At 35.7% G+C, this 20,473-nt stretch overlaps 1 protein-coding gene across 7 annotated transcripts in view; it reads left to right on the top strand.

Annotated features, from left to right (window-relative positions):
* Positions 1-19,837, top strand: part of PTPN3 (protein tyrosine phosphatase non-receptor type 3) — a 152,476-nt gene extending 132,639 nt beyond the window's left edge. For 6 of the 7 annotated variants that reach the window (XM_061344286.1, XM_061344288.1, XM_061344289.1 and 3 more), the window contains 9 exons: positions 303-459; positions 2,107-2,273; positions 3,203-3,293; positions 3,555-3,616; positions 4,470-4,616; positions 6,452-6,580; positions 14,995-15,140; positions 15,819-15,954; positions 18,432-19,837. In XM_061344286.1, the coding sequence (XP_061200270.1) occupies positions 303-459; positions 2,107-2,273; positions 3,203-3,293; positions 3,555-3,616; positions 4,470-4,616; positions 6,452-6,580; positions 14,995-15,140; positions 15,819-15,954; positions 18,432-18,509 (1,113 nt within the window). In that variant the 3' untranslated portion in view covers positions 18,510-19,837. The remainder of the gene's footprint in view (positions 1-302; positions 460-2,106; positions 2,274-3,202; positions 3,294-3,554; positions 3,617-4,469; positions 4,617-6,451; positions 6,581-14,994; positions 15,141-15,818; positions 15,955-18,431) is intronic. The other variant, XM_061344287.1, reaches the window with a different exon arrangement.
* Positions 19,838-20,473: the final 636 nt, after the last annotated feature.

The following is a 20,473-nucleotide window of genomic DNA, read 5'->3' as shown; positions in this document are numbered from 1 at the left end:
TTGCTGAGGCTTGATGTCTGAAATGTAGACCTTTAAGAGCAGTCTGGTAATGGCTGTTTGATAAATACAAATTTTTGTGGCTATCAGTATGCTATTTGAAATGTTTCTCATCTTCATTGAGGGACTTTGAAGCAAGGACAGCTTTAGATCTGAATCCTTTGATATAATTTCTGACACAGAAGATGAAACTTTGTCAGGAGAACTCTGAAGACTGCTTACATGATTAACTTAATATCCTGATGTGTTCTTGATTACATGACTGGATGCGATGACATTAATGTGTTTCTTTGGTCTTGAAACAGGCTGATAAATGCATTCCAAAACTGAATGAAGGTGATCAGATAGTATTAATTAATGGCCGAGATATCTCAGAGCACACGCATGACCAGGTGGTCATGTTCATAAAAGCCAGCAGAGAATCTCACACAAGAGAGCTTGCACTTTTGGTCAGGCGGAAAGGTAACTGGGCTCATTTTATTCACTTTTAATGTCTGAGACTGTCGCTCTTATGCTTGGTGGTAAAACCTCTTCTGTTTACATATATGTGTTCTTATGAAACAATCTATCAAATCAGAATTTCTTCTTATTGTTTAAATCTAAGAAAAATCTATGACAACAAACAGTCACTTGTAAAAGTTTTGGGTTTGTTTTGTTTTTTTTTTGTAAACAGTATAATTTCACAAATCCACAGCTGAATGTTTGAAAATACCCCTGGGCTGTTCCCCAGCACAATTATACAATGAGGCATGTCAAATAAGCTTCCCCCCCACCATGCTTATGATAGACATTTTTGTGATAATACTTAACTTCAACTCTGCTGGCTACTAACAGGAGGCAATCTCTTAAACATGCAGGATCTTAAGCCTGCATATTTAAAATATGAGTAACTCCTCCAGCTTGATTTTGCTTGCTCCATATTTAAACACATGTGGATACCAAGAGCTTTGAGATGATGTGAAACTTCTAGTTTATTGTTTCCTTTCTTTAAGAGCTGTGGTAAGACCTTAACGCACAATTATGGAAGGGTTTTGCACAGAGTTTCTGATTACATTAAGGCTTAAAAATCTGACAGGATTATGCATCACTGCAAAACAGGAGGGCGTGAAAGTGCCTAAATTATATGTATTTCTGTACCATTTACTTTTGTTTAATTTTTTCCTGTGTTTTTAGGAAGACAGATGGGCTCTTGGTCTTGTTTTCCCTGAACAGTCCTGATCCTATTATTGTAGGCCTTTCCACTGTTAGGCTTCCCTTACTTTTCTAACACAGCAGTGTTAGGCTTCCCTTACTTTTCTAGTCCTCTTTCTGCAGGCAGATAAGAATTATCTGCTCTTAGCTAAAGATAACCTGTGGCCTCAGGCCAGTCAGTTGTATAGATATGTGTATGAATAGCTCCCCATTATCTGAAGTTTGGCAGGTATGAAACATACAGATCATTGCAGAGAATAACCACAGCTGGTGGATACTTTTGGTGATATAATAGCTTTCATAAAGACAGAACTGTTGTGTAAATTAATTAATTAATATTTGCCATGTTCTTGAACATGCTAGCAAGGAAAGTCATAGAAAACTGACTATTTTTTAATTTATTAATTCATTCAATATTTATTAGCATAAGAAATTGCAAAAGATAATTCAGTTGCTTCTCTAAATGGCAGGGGAGTACAATGTAAGTATGTTTGTGTTCATTCTGCTGTTGTAGATCCAAACTTATGTAAGCTTCTCATTAATTATTCTCTAAACTTTTTTAGGTGAAACTCATTTGATTTTTACTATGGTGGATGTTGTGATTCATTTAAGGCTATCCAGAAATTCGTTCCGTAAGACAGGATTGCAGCAAAAATCTCTGTGCTTGGGGTCAAGTTCTTTGACTTCATAGATAGGTATCTTGAGGAGTTTCGTTTTCTGAAAAGTCACAAGGACATTTTCCTTTAAGTAGTTATGACAATAATGTAGTACTTAAAGGCAGTTAAATGTGCTGCTGTTCTTGCTTCCCTGAGGCTCTCCTTGCATATCTTGTAGTTCTTGCAAGCTGGGAAATGTTAATATATGTTGGAAACACATTAATGCTGTATGTAACTGATTTTAACTTTCAATATATATCAGTAGTTAAACAGTTTGTGGAGCCTAAATCAGAAGACGAAGCTGATTCCCACAATCTCCCAGAATCTCTGCTTCCTATCTGTTCTGAATATAGTGGTGATACATTGGAGGACTCTATGGAGCAGCTAAAAAGAGGGCTAGAAAGTGGGACTGTTCTTATTCAGTTTGAGGTAGGTAATACTCAACTCTCAAATGCCATTAATATAGACCAATAGCTGTGACCAGCAAGTAATGTAAAGGCTTAATTAATTGGAAATTTCATTGCTGCTGTTCAGTCTTATCGCAAGAGAGCAAGAATGTGACTTGCCTATCAGTTTGACCCTTCACTACTTAGAATAGGGAAGAACGAGTTATTAGTCTTGCATAAATATCATCTGCTGGGAAAAATGTTTTAATTAACATGTTTCTTGTTCAGGTATCCAAAGCTCACTAAATAATTTTTTCGTACTTATCTTATTGGATAGAATAGTGGGGTTTTGCCAGAGGTCAGTCAGTCTTGAACTTACTTTCTTTTTCCACACTACTTAGTGACATTTCTAAATATCCTTTATACCTTAAGTTAGGGTTTCAAGTTCTTGTGTGCCCTGCTTTCATGAAATAAAGGGAGCAACTTGACCATTCCTCACCATCTTCTCTTAGAGGTTCATATGAAAGTGTTGGAATGTTAACTTACATTTGGAGGACATTGTATTGTCCAGTTCTGTGGTGTTCCTCCTAAACACCTAAAGCACTGATGGTTACTTCTTGGGCAGATTACTTTATAGGTGTGATTCCCCAGTATGTAGGATGAGACTTTGAAGAACTGCTGTACGGGCCAGTGAGTTAACAATATGTTAACAAGGAATGTCATAGAAAACTGACTAATAAAATGTTTTTATTAAATCATTTCCTTCAGTGGTAGCTTAAGAAATTCCAAAAGGTAACTCAGCTGCTACTCTAATAGCAAATTCTCTTAAGTAAATTTTGCAGATGATTAGGAAAAATATTAGAGAAAATAAGATATTTTTCCAGTTTCTGTATTTTCAGTTGAATCTCTTCAGTGTGTGTATTGCATCATCATATCCCTCAAAATCATACCATTTTTCAATCTGTTTTGCAGCAACTTTATAGAAAGAAGCCAGGTTTGGCTGTTACATGTGCAAAGGTACCTCAGAATATGGACAAGAACAGATATAAAGATGTTCTACCTTGTAAGTATAAAGTACAGTTTCCGCCTGTTTTCCTTTATCCTCTAAATGATAGCTTATAAAACAGTTGTATGAGATTCTTCATTTAAAAAATCATTATAGGATCAAAGTCATGTATTTGTTCACTTTATTTTCTAAAAGGTAATCTATTTTGGTTTATATTCTGCTGTTTGTGTGTCTGCCATTCCTCAGTTTTTTTGACTGAATAAAAGGAAAGCATGGCTCTTAATTATCTCCTCCTTCCCCCCCTTATTCTGTTGGCAGATGATGCCACAAGGATAATTTTGCAAGGAGATGAAGACTACATTAACGCGAATTACGTGAATGTAAGTCATACAAAGACCTGCCTTTGCTCTCTTTCTATATTATAGTAGGAGGCTAAATTCAGCCTTTGTAAGGAATAAGGGTTTTCTGGGGATTTCTAAATGTAAAAGATATGAAGATTCATAATGCAAAGATTAAGTGTCTCTTGAGAAACAGGTGGCCATCCTGATACACAGTAGATGCAAGCATATGGTATACACTGTGATATGTATATGTACAGTCTCTTTAGCCAGTAAAAAATGTTTTACCTTTCCATATACTGCAAATGCTGAGGTTGCCTCCTGTAGCTTAAAACTAAGCCTTTTCCCCCTCTGGAAACACTTATGGCCTATCTGCTGTACCCTGGAAGGATCCTGAATATAAACCAGAGCTCTGTTTGCCCTAATCATGTCTGTAGACTGGGAGACAGGAAAAGAGGGAAAAATATATATAATGTTTGTGTTGGATACTTAAGTTAAACGTTTAAATCACAGAATCAGCTATTAACTTAATGTGTCTAGAATCAGGCAATAAACAGCTTTTGCTAGTGTACCTTTGGTATACCTTGCTATTTTTCCTCACTAAATATTAAAGAAAATTTAAAAGGCTTTGCAATTTCAAGCTTTCAAATACGTTTTCATTCTTAGGCATTTCTTCTAGTTCAGCTTGAAGGACTATAGGATCTTTAGTATATATCTAGTTTAGATAAATATTTAAAGGTTTTTCACATAACAAATTGTGATCTTGATTGTCTTATTACTCAGCTTGCCACCTTAATCTTCCCTCAGAACCTTCTATTTGAATGCAATGTGAAATTAAAATACTATTGCAGTAGTGAAAGCAAAATTTACATAGGATATTTCTTTCTCTTTATAGATGGAAATTCCTTCTGTGGGCATTGTGAACAGGTACATTGCTACTCAGGGGCCTCTTCCGCACACATGTGCACACTTCTGGCAAGTAGTCTGGGATCACAAGTTGTCACTGATCATCATGTTAACAACTCTCACTGAACGAGGACGGGTAAGCGTTCAGGTTCTTTGTATGCTGAACAAATATATAAGGAAATGTGCCTTTAAACTTTTTTCCCATTTTTATGATTAAATAACCCTAAAAAAGGCCAGCTTATTCTATTGAATTATTTCTATGAGTTCCCAGCTTTCCAAGTTATTTAGAGGAATACGCACTCTGCAACTTTCTTCTTTGTTCTGCTTCTTTGAAAAGAAACTAGCTGTCTGATAAACAGAAGTCACTGCACTGATTTCGTTTTGCTAATCAGCCAGGTACTACATGCTGTCATTTTTATCCCCTGAGAACTGGGCTCTATGTGGCAGTTGCTCTCTTAATGGTTCAGCAGATGTTTGGAAGCATGGAGCAGGTTGAGCAAAACTTGCAAACCTGGCTTCAAGCAAGAGTCTAACATTACAATGTTTACTAGTTTCAGCATGCTGGTGATCAAAATTTAACTTGCTTAAATTTATATATAGCATAGGTTCTTTCCTAGAATTGCCTGAAAATTCCTTTAAATCTGTTAAATAAATACTAGCAATCCATGAATTTCAGAATAATATAGAATGGTTTTGGTTTGAAGGGGCCTTACAGATCACCTGTCTCCAGGCCCCCTGCTGTGGGCAGGGCCACCTTCTACTAGACCAGATTGCTTAAACCCCATCCAACCTGGCCTTGAAAATTAAAGCAATATCTGGTGCATTCTGGTGTATTTTGATTTGCACTATGCTTTATAGTTTTAAAGATGAAACTTTTAGATTATTGATGTACATAAAAGCATTGGTTTTGACGTTTTAGAGACTGAAAACTTAACAGTTTGGGGTTTTCTGAGGTGGATGATGACTCTTATATGACTGCACTGTAGCTGTTATTTTATTTATTTTACATTATTTTCTATGTAATCTATCCTATGCTATCAAATTTCTGGCATGCCAGTCAAAAGCAATTTGTTTAGAAAGCAAGAGAGTAAGTATTTCAGGTCCTAAACAGCATAATGATTGAGAAGTAAGGACAGTTGTGTATTCCTTTTTCTGCTCTTCTCTGTGTAGAATGGGTTATCTCTTAGGGCTTCCACAAATGGAGCCTGCCTTGCTCTTTCTCTCAGCTGTGAGTCTGCAGTGTTGGAACAGGGTGGGGAAGACTGGTTCACACTGCTTTTCACATTCCAGCATGATCTTGCTTCAAGGTCTAAGACTAATTCAGTTTGAAGAGACTTGTGGAGGTATCACGTGCACTCCTCAGTTCAAAGCAGGAGCAGCTCTGAATTTCATGCAGGTTGCGCAGTGTCATGTCAGTTAAGGTTTAATTATTTCCATGGATGAAGGTTTCACAGCCTCATAGAGCATCTTGTTTCTATGCTTGATTACCCTCAGGGGCATCTAATAAAAATTTCCATTTTTCTATCTTTTATTCAGTTGCTGCTTCTCCTTGCTTTGTTCACTTCCAAGAAAAGTGTGGCTCTGCCTTTACTGTAACCGCTATTAGGTGGCTGAAATTAGTTATAAATTTGTCCCCTATACTTTTCTTCTTAAAAGGGAATAAAACCATCTGTTTCTCCTCCTATATTATGCCTGGAAAAGTCATTTTAGCAATTGGAGGTAAGTACCAGACAGAAAGTATCTTGCATCCAATTTACCAGAATTTTTATTATGAATTACTAAAATAAAGGTTTGTAGAGAATTTAGGCTATTTTGTCATGCTATTTTCCATTTTGGATGTAAACACCTCACTGACAAACCAGAATAGATTTTATACCACTCCTTGAATTCTGTGAACCATAGCATAGGAGAGGAACCTGGAAACAGAAGTGCTTGTATACAGTCTTGACGTGTGCTTATTTTTCATTACAGACCAAATGTCATCAGTACTGGCCTGATCCGCCAGATGTAATGGAATATGGCAGCTTTCGTGTCAGATGCCAGTCTGAAGATTGTACGATTGCCTATGTTGTTAGAGAAATGGTGATTACAAACATTGAGGTAAATACCTGTTATCTGCCAGTCTGAAGATTGTACAATTGCTTATGTTGTTAGAGATATGGTGATTACAAACATCGAGGTAAATACCTGTTATCTTTAATTATCCCCAAGGAAGCTGAATGAATGCGTATATAGATAGGTAGATATAGACTCTGTATCTGAGCATGAACACATATGAGTGAGATTGTATGTGTGTGTATGTACATATACGCACAATTTTATAAAAGAAAAATGATTTTATTATATGAATCAACATTCATATAATTCATATAATCATCAACAGGATGATTATTTCTTTAGAGCTTCTTCAAAAATATGCTTTCTGAAGTTCTATAATACATTAATACATTATTACAATACCAGTACAGCATAAGCTTTGTAAAGAAGTGTAGTGCTTTTCTGTAATCAGTTTTGCAGTGACTGACTCTTCGCAAGTATTCTGATTTTCAGTGAGGGATTTTTTCAAACTGTGCTCTTTCAAGGATGAAATGTGGGTCAATTGGTTAATGGCACATGCAGCTAGAATAGCTAACAAAGAAGTGAAGCATAATAATGTTGTTTTGAGAGAAGATGGCGAATGTCACCAGCTCCTTTTCATTGTCTTTAGTCAGATTTTAAAATAGAAAATAAAAAAATCCTTATATATCTCAATTGAAATGTGCTGAATTTATGTAAGGTACTTTTTCCATAGCTGTTAATAGTTTATGCTAATGGAAGGGTTATAAAGCAAAGGGAACATGAAATAGTTCTACCATATCAGGTTGTGTTGTAAAATCGTATGTTCAGATCACATCTAGACTTCCCACAACCTGCATGTATGAGATTAGGGTTGTGGTTTTTTTCGTAAGTTGTCCTACATTTCTTACACATTTCCCTTTTCATCTCTTTTCCTGAATTCTATGGTCACAAGTATGTTCTAAAAAGATAAAGGGTTTGTGCTGTGGTAAGATACATGCATAAGAAATCACTGTGTACTGACCAAATACACATTTACAGTTCCAGTGCTATTCAATCTTTTAAGCTTCTGTATGGTTAAGTAGATTTTACTGTTACTAGAATTGCTGGTAGTAAGAAAAAGGAAATAGCAGTTTTAAAATGCAACATTTAATTGGTGTTCTTACAGCAAGATGACCAATCCTTTAGTCTCATAAATTTGTTATAGAGTCACTTGACAGTGCATCCATATTTGCTGTAACATGATTAAAATTTCCTTTGAAGTCATGAATGTCACATGTTTAGAGGTGCAAGTACTTAAAAAGTCTTTCAGTTAAGACTGTTTACAGTTCCTAGATATAAGAAACTATCCAGTCAGGGAGCAGCATGACTTTTACTTCTGTTTTACAGCCAATTAACCTGAAAGTGATAAACTTGAATGTCAGCACAGAAGAAATTAACCTAATTAAAGCAGTACTGCAGTCTGTAGACCAACTTTTAGTCCCTGTTACTTAAACTGTTTTCCAGTTAACTTCTGTAGCTAAGGCTTCATGTAAATATTAGTTTACTCTTTTCAAATACTTGTTCTTTTTCTTCATTAGTATTTATCAAACCATGACATAATTTTGAGTAAATTCACCAGTGACCATGTTCAATATGGCTTTGGGCTTTTTTTTCACTTCAGGTGTGTCTATTAGCGTGTGATAAGTCAAAATTCTAATGACAGTGGGACAGTCAACTTTATTTTTTTATTTCTTTTAATACAAGTTAATTATTTTTGCGATAAAGTGCTTGTGAGAATATAGTGTGCCTTTGTAGATGTGTTAACAGGTGTGAAAGTTACAATGGTCTTCAGCTGTCTAAGTTGTCTCATGATAGCTCTCAGATAGAACACTGTTTCTACAGCATAGATTTCATCTAGGTTAGCCAAAAGCATGCTAAAGGGAATCCTTGGTGGATGTGAGTGTATTGTGGTAAGGGCAGAGTTGTTTTGAGGGGGTCTTTTATTTTGGTTTATTTTTTCACTATAGGCAAGCTTATTTGTAAAGTGGCTACACTCAACACTGATCTGTCCACACAGTAAAAATATGAGCCTAATAATTGATAGCTCTGTGTGCATTTGGCATTTCAGATGGAAATAAAAACCTTTGTATCTTGTTAAAACATGCTGAAAGAACTCACCGAAACACTGAAGTATCTCCTAGTTTTACATGTTGTTTGAGCTGCTTTCTTAAAGCTGGCCATATGTGTTCTGGAGGCATCTTGTGTTTGAGTAGACTTTGTATAGCTTTAAACATACTACCTCTCACAGGCAGAGTTGTCGTATTCTTCAAATAATACATTAAAAGTCATTGGAATTCAAACCAGGGTTTTATTATTCCCTGAACTAATGTGAGCATTGTTGAACTGGTCTTTTTGATTATAAGTAGCTTTTAATGATAAGATGGATAAAGCTTCCAAACTCACAAGAGAATTGATTTCTGTTGAAAAGGCATAACAGTGAAAGAGTCTCCTGCAAATTAAGTTGCACAGATTTCACACAGAAGTGTATAAAATGGTGCCCTTGGCCTTTTATTTGGGTATGTTCTGAAGACTAGAGGAGCTAAAAACTTCCTAGGATTTTTCTGACACAGTTTAACTTGGTGCTTCTCTACCTGTGATTGAACATTAGCCAATGTGTGAAATATTTGTAACTGTTCTAAGCCTCATCAAATGAAATAACGATTAATTTCTTACTTTTTATTTTCAAGACAAAAATTTAAGGCTATCCTGTAACAAAATGAAAGAAAAGCAAATAAAACATTAATTTGAGGATGTTTTGAGGTTAGGTAGGTGATTTTTTACTTTTCAGAAAGCTTCAGAACACTTTGGGAACGAGAACAAGCAGACCAAAGGCAATAAATTCTGTAGTGTAATTGCAGAAAGTCACCACACAATGCACTATTTTGTAAAACAAGATAAATATTTCTTTTCAACCACTGAAAAAAATAGCATGGTAAGCATGAAGGAAACTTCCATTCAGTTTACTTTAAGATAGTTACCTTGCAACATACCATTGCTTGTTAAATCTCACCAATTGCATCCAGTTATGTTATGAAAAAAAACCACCTTTTTTTTGTCATTTTCTCTTGTTTAAACAAGGATTTTTCATTATTTCTGTTAAGTGTAACTGGAACCCAGCCGTGGAACTTAGCAAGGCTGCGGAGATGGTACATGCTGAAGTGTATTACTCGTATAACTTTGAAGAACTGTAATTTTGCAAGGGTTGTTTGGGGGTGGTTGTTCCTTTATTTTTAATTCTGCCACATCTAATGTTTGTTACCACACCTTGTTGGTTGCTTCCAAAGTGCCCTGTCATTCTCCCACCTGATTAGTTTTATTAACGAAACGAAATCATTCAAAGAAAATGAAAAAGGAAAAAAAAAACGAAAAACAATATGTTTAAAAATTGATTGAATTTCAGTCTTTAAAGACAAGTTATACCATTGCTATAATGAATGAGCGAGCGCCGCGAAAGAGCACTTGCACATTATAAAAACCCCAGGTCAATGTACTAAGGCACTTCCTTGTCATAATGCAGACTGTTTAGCATGATGGTGCTGACAGTGACAATGCAAAAAGTGGGATTTGTGGAGATAAGCTGCTTTTACATTTAAAAGTTGTCACTTTCCATGGGCATCACAGTGGTGGAGGGGATGGTTTGAAGAAAAAGAAAATAAATTGCTGCAGCAATTCAAACAAATTGAAGATTACACATATTCATTTTGCTAAGGAATTATATTGCTCTTTGCTTAAGGGAGGACGTAAAATTTCAGGATGAAAAATGACTGGTATCTTTCTGTTTATGAATGGCCAACATGTAGGCCTTCTAGTGACTATATTAGATTGCTATTAGATGAAACAAAGACAGCAATGTGAGTATGCAGCCAGCAGCACTTGCTGCTATATGGAGGTGAAAATAGAATCTCTAATATTTTTACACATCTAATTGTTTGGGCTGAGGGTTTCCATGCCATTTGTCTTCCTTGCCGGGTACATGTCGTACAACTGTTTGGGGGGGGGAAATGTTAAGTTTGCTCACATTAGATTCTTAGATTGATGGCTGAAACTTTTGCTTCTGCACATTAAACAAGACCTTATATTTTCTATTTCCAAAGAAATCTACAGAAATATGATGATATCATAAATGTCTTGAATAAACCTGTCACACTGCAGAGGCATTTCAAAGGCTTCTCTGAAAATTGTCTGCACTAAATGTGTTCTGTTCTGTCAGATACTTGAGGTAGAAGAACACGAGTTGATTTTGAGTAGGAAAGAGCTGAAGAACAAAAGTAGATTAAAGGTGTTATAGCAAGAGCACACAGGAGCATAGTGGGGTGGGAACAGTGGTCCAACAAAAATCCAAATGCCACTGCCAGATTATTCTGCTCTTCAGAAACTAGGCTTTAGCCCTGATCACTGAGTCTGCTTTCAAGGTACATATCTGAAGTTCACTAGCAAAGAGCATACCTTTTCCTCCTTTGAAGATAACATGACCATTTCAAGGTTAATGTAGTTCATGGTGAAATTTCTTTTATGGTAGATTATTATAACCTAGACATTAAATAAAAAGGTGAAACGCAAAAACAATGGCTTTGGATTTTAAGAAAAGTCAAAACTAAGGTTGACCTTTCAATCTTAAATTTCCTTCTTTCTATATGAGTATTATCATTCTAAGGTCTGTGTGGGTTTTTTTGTCTAAAGAGCACTCATTTCTTTTATTAATCAGGGAGAATCATTTTAGGAGAATGAAACACAGAAGCCTGCCTTTTGATTTAATTATAATAAGCAGGGCTGCAAACTACAGAAAGATGAAGAATTGATATTTTTGTGGTTGAAGGTCTTGATAATGAGATTGTTTTGCAAGTGTTACAGCAGCAATTTGAAGCATTACCACTGGCAGGACCATATTTTGTCAGGAGTTGCAATTGCAATGACAGGCTTAGTAAAGGTCATGTACCTTTATGCTGTGTTTCTCAGCAAAATCTAGGATGTTAGCTTAACCACAGTGAAGTTGCTTTTGCAGTAAGATGTCTTGAATTTACACAGGAAGGGTAGGTACATTTTATTTTTGGCAGATACCTTTGCTGCAACAGCAATAACCATTATCAGGGCACTATCAAACACCTTGGGGCATGTCTAAGCTTGGACATTTCTAAGACTTCTGTAGATGCTTGCCAAGTGAATATAGTTCAGTGCTGTGTAGCAGCTAAATGGTGGTCAAATGCGTGATGATAAACTGGGCAAATGACAATCTAGAGTATCATTGGAGTCTGTACATTGTTTGGACTCATTTTTTCTAACTCCAGCATCCTTAGGCTGATTTGTGAAAACGCCAAATACCTAAATTCAGTTGCAATCAGTCCATGTGCATTCAAAAAATATTAAAATATTTTTTGAACAACAAGGTGTATAATGTCAAGTTAGGCAAAAGCAGCAACTGGGACATGAGCAACTCTTGTAGGTCTAAACTTCCAGAAAGCGAGAAAGCACGACAGGACTAAGAGCCAGATTTTATAAAGATAAATTCTACATTTATCAGTCATTATGATGTTACAATAACAACTTATTTAAAACCTCAGTAAAAAAAAAAATGTAGAAAGGATTAAAACTGACTTGCAAAGGATAATGGTTTGGACAGCAACTGGAGTATAATGAGAAGCTTACCTCTTCCACTACTAGCTTTGTACAAAGAAGCAGGATCTGGGAGAAAAAAGGTGTTTAAAAGTAAGTATTCATAGTAGGGCATATACAGCAAGGCTAACTATGGGACCAGTAACTGTAATTCTAGCGCTTTTTTTAATATATGAGTGCTAGATTTCAGTAAGTGTGGTGGTCTTTTAATGCAATTTATTTCCATGTATGGTGGTATTTGACTGACATTTTCTGAATTTAAAGGCTGACTTCTATTATAAGTGTAAAGACCACTAAAAATAGCTTAAAAAAATCTGGACTTCTTCAGAGTACTGATTTGATATCTTCTACATGAGACAGAAAGGTATTAGAATTTGAAGAACTAGTTCTAACATATATGAATAAAACTGCTATTTACAATAGACCCAGCTTTCTAATTAAAAAAATAAGTATTTTAAAATATTTGTGCATTTTGAAAAGTGAGTGATGTAATGGTCAAGTTTTAACAATTGGAATCATCTCAGAAGAGCTCAAACAAAAGAATCAAAACTCATATCAAAACACTATAGATAAAACACAGGCAACTAGAAAACTATACTGAAGCTTGGGGCATACCTGAAATAATCAGTGAACAGCTATTCTGGTGTTTAGGGGTGAGTAGGGCATTTGACAGAAAATTACGATGATCACACCAAAAGGAGCAGCTCTGAGGATTAAGTGCGCGCTCTGATGCATATTCTTACTTCGAGTAAGTCTTACTTCGAGTAAGTCTTATGTAATATGCTTGTGGTACTTAATGTCTATGAACTGCTTTTTAAAAATGCAGCTCACTATATTTGAGTCTGAATTATTGACAAGTAAAAATTAACTCCATTCTCTTTTCTGAGCTTGTAAAATGTTGTAAAATGGCTTTTGATGCTACAGATCACTGTTGGTGGTTCTTAGGTGTGCCGCCGGCATTTGTCCGTGATGCATGTCTTGAAGTTCTGGATGCGCATGAAAGGTCACTGGGTGCTCACTCTTGGATAATTTTAGAATGAATCAAGTCTTTGTTTCACCTGAATGCTGTAATTCAAATGTCTTTGATTTAAGAGAATCAGCTTAAACTGCTGCATGTAACTGCTGCATTGTCTCATTTCCCTTTGAAGATCTTCTGATTAAGCAGGCACAGGTTTCCAAAAAAACAACTTTTTAATGACATTTTCTTGTTGTGTTTTTGCATTTGTTTTTGATCTGTAGCATTTCAGAAAAATTTACAGTGTAATCATTTGATCAAGCTCTCAGCTGCATAATGATAGCAAAGCTGACTAGAAAAAGGACATGCTTTTTCTTGCAGAGATCCTGGTCATTGTGAGGTGTTTTGGATGATAGTTTGAAATGCAATTTGTATGACAGTGAGCTTGGTCATTAATGGCAGATTATATTATCGACTTGTGCCTATGCTAGACCTTTTAATAGTGATTGCTCAGATTCTGCCTTTAAGAAGCTAAGTATGAGCTGTGTTGTTTATCTTCACATCCCTGCAGGTAATTGTAAATTTCTGCAATTTCAATTACTTTGACTGGGATGAACACGTTTCCTAGAACTCTGCTTGGTACACAGGCAGTAGTTTACTCTGTCTTCTGTATCTTACTAGCCTGCTCCCTGGAAGTGGAATAATTTCCTCAAGTGGAAGAGGAAAGCAAGCAGTTGAAGGCATTTGAAACAGGTCATATATTTCAGTAGTTTTGCACTTAAAGGGTAGAAAATACTTCATAAAGTCACGAGCATCATGAAAACATGCTTGCATGAAACACTAGGGAGAGGGCAGCTTTTATAGACTAATACAGTGATAAAGGAGTTTTTATTTCAGTAGGGTGTCAAATGGTGTCTAGTAATGGACATCAATAAATGCCAGCCAGCAGCTTAACTGTTGCTAAACGTGTGGAATCAATAAAGGAGCCTGAAGACTTGTCTCAGTTTGTGAAGAGCAAGATCGTTGTTGCACGATGCAGCAGAGCTCAGGAGTGTCTTAGGTTTTTTCCTTCCCACCTAATCATTGGTTATATCTGTAACGTAGCAGTTGAGCCCAATCTGAATGCAAAGATGATTGAGTGATTTCGTAATCAAAGTTAAAAAAAAGCTAAACTGAAAGAACTTCTGTAAAGCTACTTTTTTAGGTATAATTGAATGAAAAAAAGATTCCTCCAACAGAATCTTTTAACTATTGCTTCCATACATAAATATCTGTTTGTGGGTCATACTGAAGTCAATCATATATGTACAATGAACATGTATGTATGAACTATATATATTGGTTTTGAACAGAAAATGTATTTAGCAAATGTCGCAGGCAACTTTATAACTGAATCTGTAAGTACACACAGAAACATATTCAGAATGGATTATGTAGCCCCAAGACCCTGTTATTTTGATGCGTTTCTCAGTAGCTCTCTGATGTTTTCAGCTATTTCTTCCAACCTGTTCGATTATATAGTATTATAATGCTTACACCTTGTAGCATTTTACCTGGGGTGAATTCAAGGTATAATAAGTCAATAAATTCAAAAAATTACAGTCTGTTTAGATCACAGAAGTTAAACTTGACACCTCATTTATTTAGAAAATGTTATGCCTTTTGTATGCTTTCTAAGAATTGCATGTTCATACTTTACTTTGAGTTTTAAAATGACAGATATTTTCTACATCATATGCGTCTTATAGCATCTGCAGAATGTGCCTACTGTGAAAAGTATGACTTGTATCTAGTAAACATAATTAGAGGAGTCATAACACTGAACAGTTTTTGAAAACCTTACTTATTTTAGACAGAACAGCACCACACAGTCACCCATCTCCAGTATGTTGCTTGGCCTGATCATGGTGTTCCTGATGACTCAATGGATTTCTTGGAGTTTGTGACCTGTATGAGGCCAAAGAGAGTAAAGAATGAGCCTGTCCTTGTTCACTGCAGGTACTTGTGCTTTAAAATTCTGATTATAGGTTTGCTCCAGCCTTTGAATAAGCATTTGCTTTGAAAAGTTCATCTGCAAGGCAGGAGATTCTTTTAATAAGATCAAAATGTTAATCTATGTAATACCAGCGTTCACTGTTGAAGACAGACACTGGTGTTGTATCTAAAGGACAAGTTTCTTTTCGCTCCCTTTTTACTGCAATCTTTGCGTGAAATGGCTTAGTTACGTAACTGTCACAGAGCTGGTAGTTTGCAGTGTCAGTTGTTCTTCATTTTTATCCTCTACCACTGTTGTGACTTCATTTGGAATGGTACTGCAAAGGGTTTTTTTTCAGCTGTTCAAGTGCCTGTCAAAAAGCAGTCAGTTAGCTTTTACATTTTTTAGTCAAAAATACCATCAAACAAGTACATTTAGATTTGTAAGCAGTTATAATTGTTAAAAATCCATTTGCTTTAGGTGAGGTTTTAGTTTTATTTATATAAAAATTATTTTCTTTTTAGTAATTGGAAGGAAATATACTGAACTTGCTTTAAAGATAAGCTTTGCACTCTGTTCTAGTATTAAGGTCTTCCTGTAATTTCTAAGGCTCTTTGGCATCCTAGTATTAGGACTGTGATATGAATCTGGTTCATTGCAAAAAACTAATTTATAGACTATTTTTCTGTTACATTTCACAGCGCTGGAATCGGTCGCACTGGTGTACTGGTCACTATGGAAACAGCCATGTGCTTAATTGAAAGGAACCAACCTGTTTATCCCCTGGATATTGTACGAAAAATGCGAGACCAGCGAGCTATGATGGTGCAAACATCAGTAAGTGGTAGAGAGGAAGTCTTATTTGCTGTACGTATGTACTGCATTTGCTCAGCTGTGAGAAAACAGAATATCAAGGAGCTGCAGGTTAACATCTTGCTCTATCCTGGGTGCTCTGCCACACTCGCATTCCTGCATTCCACCTAGCCCCACTGCTCCTACTTGATATTCAGCTTAAGGCTTCTGGGAAAGGCCGTTGGGTATTATTCAGATGTAATAGAAGGATTGTTCAGTTGTGATAGCCTTCCCTGAAGCATGTTCAGCTGCCCTGTGGGTATTGTGTGTGTGCTTCTATTCTAAGATGATACACACAGCCAGAATCATGTTGTGAGTTAGTATCAGACAGGGCATACTCAATGAGTAAGAAGGGACTCGTCAGAGGTATTAACTGGTCAGTTCAGTGGCTGCTGTTTAATCATGTGATGGCTGTAGTTTCTCAAAGATCTGCGATCTTATCATCAGGAGCACCAAAACAAAAGCCTTGACCAAAATAATAAAGCAAAAACAAAATTTATGTGACAGTATGGCCTTTCATTAAAAAAAAATTAAGAAAAGCTAACCATTTTGTTCCATTAAAGAGAAATTAAGAGATACTAAACAATACAGAAAGCAGTGCTATAGGACGTACATAGTAGAACTAGTTATCAGCTGAGTAAGCAGTAAGAATACATGCAACAGATAAGAACAAAGAAAACAAGTAGTCTGAGTCAGAGGAAGAAATGCTGAAGTGTTCATTCTTATTTGTTGAGTAACTTGATCACAGAAGTATTGAACAGAGAGCTAAATATCATACATTGCTCATTCAGTCAATAAAAATTGCAAATGATAACAGTAAAGCGAAAAGTCAAGGTAATTAAGAAATAAAGACAAAAGAAGAGAGTGATATTGAAAGTGGGAGTAATTGACTGAAGGGTTGAAAGAAAAGGCATGAAAATCGAGATGCAGAAAATTCATTTCCATCCCCCAGTTTTCCTGAGGTTTTCTGTACTTAAGAGCAAATGTACTGCAGGTTACAGATAAGAGTAACGTTTCTAGCTACTGGTATTTAAATGCAATGTAAGGTCCTTGATAGTCCAAGTACTTTTATCCCTGTTCTTTGGGAGATATTGGGGGAATGTTTCCAGATGCCTCCAGAGAGTTGAGGGGAGCTGCCATACAAGGGAGAACATTTTGAAGGTAGTAAAAGGGATTTAGAAAATGTGAAGCTTTGCTTCTTTGAATATATGACATGGAGTTTTAGAGGAAGGTGTTCATTTTGGGGTTTTGACAATAGCGAAAAGTAATTTCGGAGGAAAGTTAGAGGAATATGCATTGATATTTCTAAGTTCTTTTAAATTTCCATCATGTTGTGTTCTTGGGATTCTGTTAATCATAGAATAGTTAGGGTTGGCAAGGACCTTAAGATCATCTAGTTCCAACACCGCTGACATGGGCAGGGACACTTCACACTAAACCATGTCACCCAAGGCTCTGTCCAACCTGACCTTGAACACTGCCAGGGATGGAGCATTCACAGCTTCCCTGGGCAACCCATTCCAGTGCCTCACCATCCTTACAGTAAAGAACTTCCTCCTTATATCCAATCTAAACTTCCCATGTTTAAGTTTTAACCCATTACCTTGTCCTATCGCTACAGTCATAAACATTTATTCAGGCTAAGTGGATTTTTAGTCCTATTGCTAATGTCTTCTTGTATCACTTTTCAGAAGGAGGCTTAGAGGCTAATTGGCTTTAGCAAACAGGTCCATAGTCTTTGCAATAGTATAATTCAGAAAAGAAACACTAATCTAGTTTATGAAGACTTTATAAGAATTAAATGAGCTCAGAATTTTCCGTGCTGGAAGAATTAATGTGGCTGCTATTCGTCAAAATTATGCATTCCAAAGTTTTTGATCCCATTCTGTTACAAACAGTGATTAAATTAAAATAAAGTGACTCCATCTTTTGCAATAGTGTAGGTGGCTTAAAAAAACCCCAAAATTTGTAGCAAGGCAGTTGGACCTATATATCCTGTATGGTAACTTTAAATACATTTTTAGTTATGTAACTTAAATGTGCCCAGTAATATGTAACTGCAGGATTGTCAAGGTTAGAATATACTTGTAATATTCAGATAGCTACCAGATAAATGGATGAGATGTATAAAGAACAATAAAGAGATGTAGAAAGAATCTCATAAATTTGTATAGCTTTTACAACTAAATCCTATTTCCTGAAATTTAAGCATGTGTTCTTTTAAATTTGAGGGTTATGTTTTCCCTTGGCATGAGACTTTTAGTGCTTGTCCTTCAATGAATGTTGCTTTTGCTTATGGAGAACACAGCCAGGAGAGTTGGATTTTCTCCTTCCATCTTTGCATCTCCTCTCCTGTCTTTGTCCAAGAGAAAAGGAAGCAGTGGGACTGTTAGCTCTATTCAGTACTACTGTATAATCAGGAATTGAATCATCCATAAATGTTTTTTTTCTTTCTTACACAGAGTCAATACAAATTTGTTTGTGAAGCTATTCTTCGTGTTTACAAAGAAGGATTGGTTCGACCACTGGATTCCAGTTAGCACAGCACTGAAGGATGAATTATTTTTTCCCCTAAAAACACTGTTCTTTGAGTAAAGCAAGGGCTTGTTTCTGAAAGCATCCAGAATGGACTTGGGAAGCCCATGAAAAGACAGATGAGCACATTTGAACTGTGGCACTTTAAATTTCTCAAGAAGATTGCTAAATCATGTACAGCATAATGAAGTCATGTAGATAAACATATGACAGCAATTGTGTGTAATATACTTTGTTCACATAGAGAACGATAAACAATCATGGGAACCTTAATACGTATCTTTTACTGCCTTAAAACACCGTTCACTTTGAAAGTTAAAAAGGTCCTTGTGTTTCCTTTGAAATAGCAAAAAGAAAACTCACAGTATTGAAATGATTCAGCTAAGGTATTTGATATCTTAGTATGAAAGTTCATTGGAGGTGAATGTTTAAACTTTCTTACTGGGACACTAGATATTCATGGAGATGTAACCTTGACTGCTAAAAGGTTGATGAAGAGCTTTAAAGGCTAATGTGTAAGTACTGTACATTAAGAACTGGACAAATTAAGTATTCAGTTACCATAAACCTATCAGTAAATATGCCAGCTGTTATAATATGCTTCTTAGAAATCACATCTACTGTATGTGATGTGAAAATAATGCTGCATTTAAGCATTTATGCAGATGGTACTGTCTACATCTTCTGTTGATCCATTTTAATTGCAACTTGCCCTTTTAACAGTGAACTGCTTCATACAGTTTTAGTTATTTTATTACTTATCTTCTGTTTCTGCTGTCCATCTGCTTTATACTTGTTTTTCACTGCTGTTTTTTATATGTGGACTGAAAGCATTTTAACTTAAAAGAGGTTTATTTCTCTCTCACCTTTGTTTCCATGTGTATTTATGAGTTCTCAGATGTAAATGTGGATTAATGTTGCACACAAGATACTAGACTTTTGACTTACTGTATATGCAAAGTAGTCTAATCCAATACTGGAAGAAAAATTACTACTGAACCGGTCAAATACGTTGCTGCTATTTCAAGGTGTGAAGCTTCCAAGGGCACAGGTATTGCGAGTGTTCAGATGGTGATAAAATGTTGACTTGCTGCCCTTCCGCAAAAACTGCTCTTACCCAGTGAAACACAATTCCCTCTTGCAAGAGTTCTGCGGGTTTACTGTGTTTCTTGCTTTATGGAAATGCAGCTAAATTCACATGAAGATTTACAAGGAAAGAGAACGAATTTGTGCATTGATAAATAATTCACCCTAAGGTACACTGGTCTCCATTTCATTTCAAATGGGAGAATTGGACTTTCTGAACAATATAACCACATTTGTATGATGTTAATTTATTTTGTGTGTGCTTTTTGATTACCCTGTCATAGTACTTCATTTTTTAATAGTGTTTAAAAAAATATTCTAAGGGACTGTTTAAAACTCTGTTATTTAAAAGATTAGTCCTAAATAAGGAAAAAATTTTATGGATATATTAGCCATATGTTTATATGTGTATAAAAGAGAAAATTAAATAATTTTCTTTTTAGATATATATATACACACATAATCAGATATATTTTAGAATTATGGTTTGTGTTATGGATATTATCATTTATATCTGGAGTTTCATTATAGAAACTGCCACAGCTGTACAGTATGCATCTTTCATGTTACCAGGAGGTTATGTTTCTTCCCCAGGAAATAGCTGAAAAGTGAACGTAGGATGTGATACATTGCTGACTCTTGCCTTTCTGTAGGCTTGGTCTTTTCTTCAAGATCACATTATTAGTTATAGGTAAAGATACCTGACTACTGTTTATTGATCAGAAGAATGTTAATTGGAATATGCAGAGCACCTGGCAAAACAGAAAGCTTCTTCGTTTTGTTAGGTTATAGGGTGGATAGGTTTGTGCTCATTCTTATATAATGCATTCTAAATTTCACTTTCACTGAAGTTTTTGTGATACTTTGAATCATTATTCTCTTT

This window comes from Neopsephotus bourkii, unplaced genomic scaffold (genome assembly GCF_033783945.1).
Source record: "Neopsephotus bourkii isolate Nb327-2 ecotype Australia unplaced genomic scaffold, CSIRO-AGI_Nbou_v1 NB_207, whole genome shotgun sequence".
Lineage (NCBI taxonomy): Eukaryota > Metazoa > Chordata > Aves > Psittaciformes > Psittacidae > Neopsephotus > Neopsephotus bourkii.
Note: the sequence above shows the minus strand (reverse complement) of the source record. Positions and strands in the feature narration are given on the sequence as shown.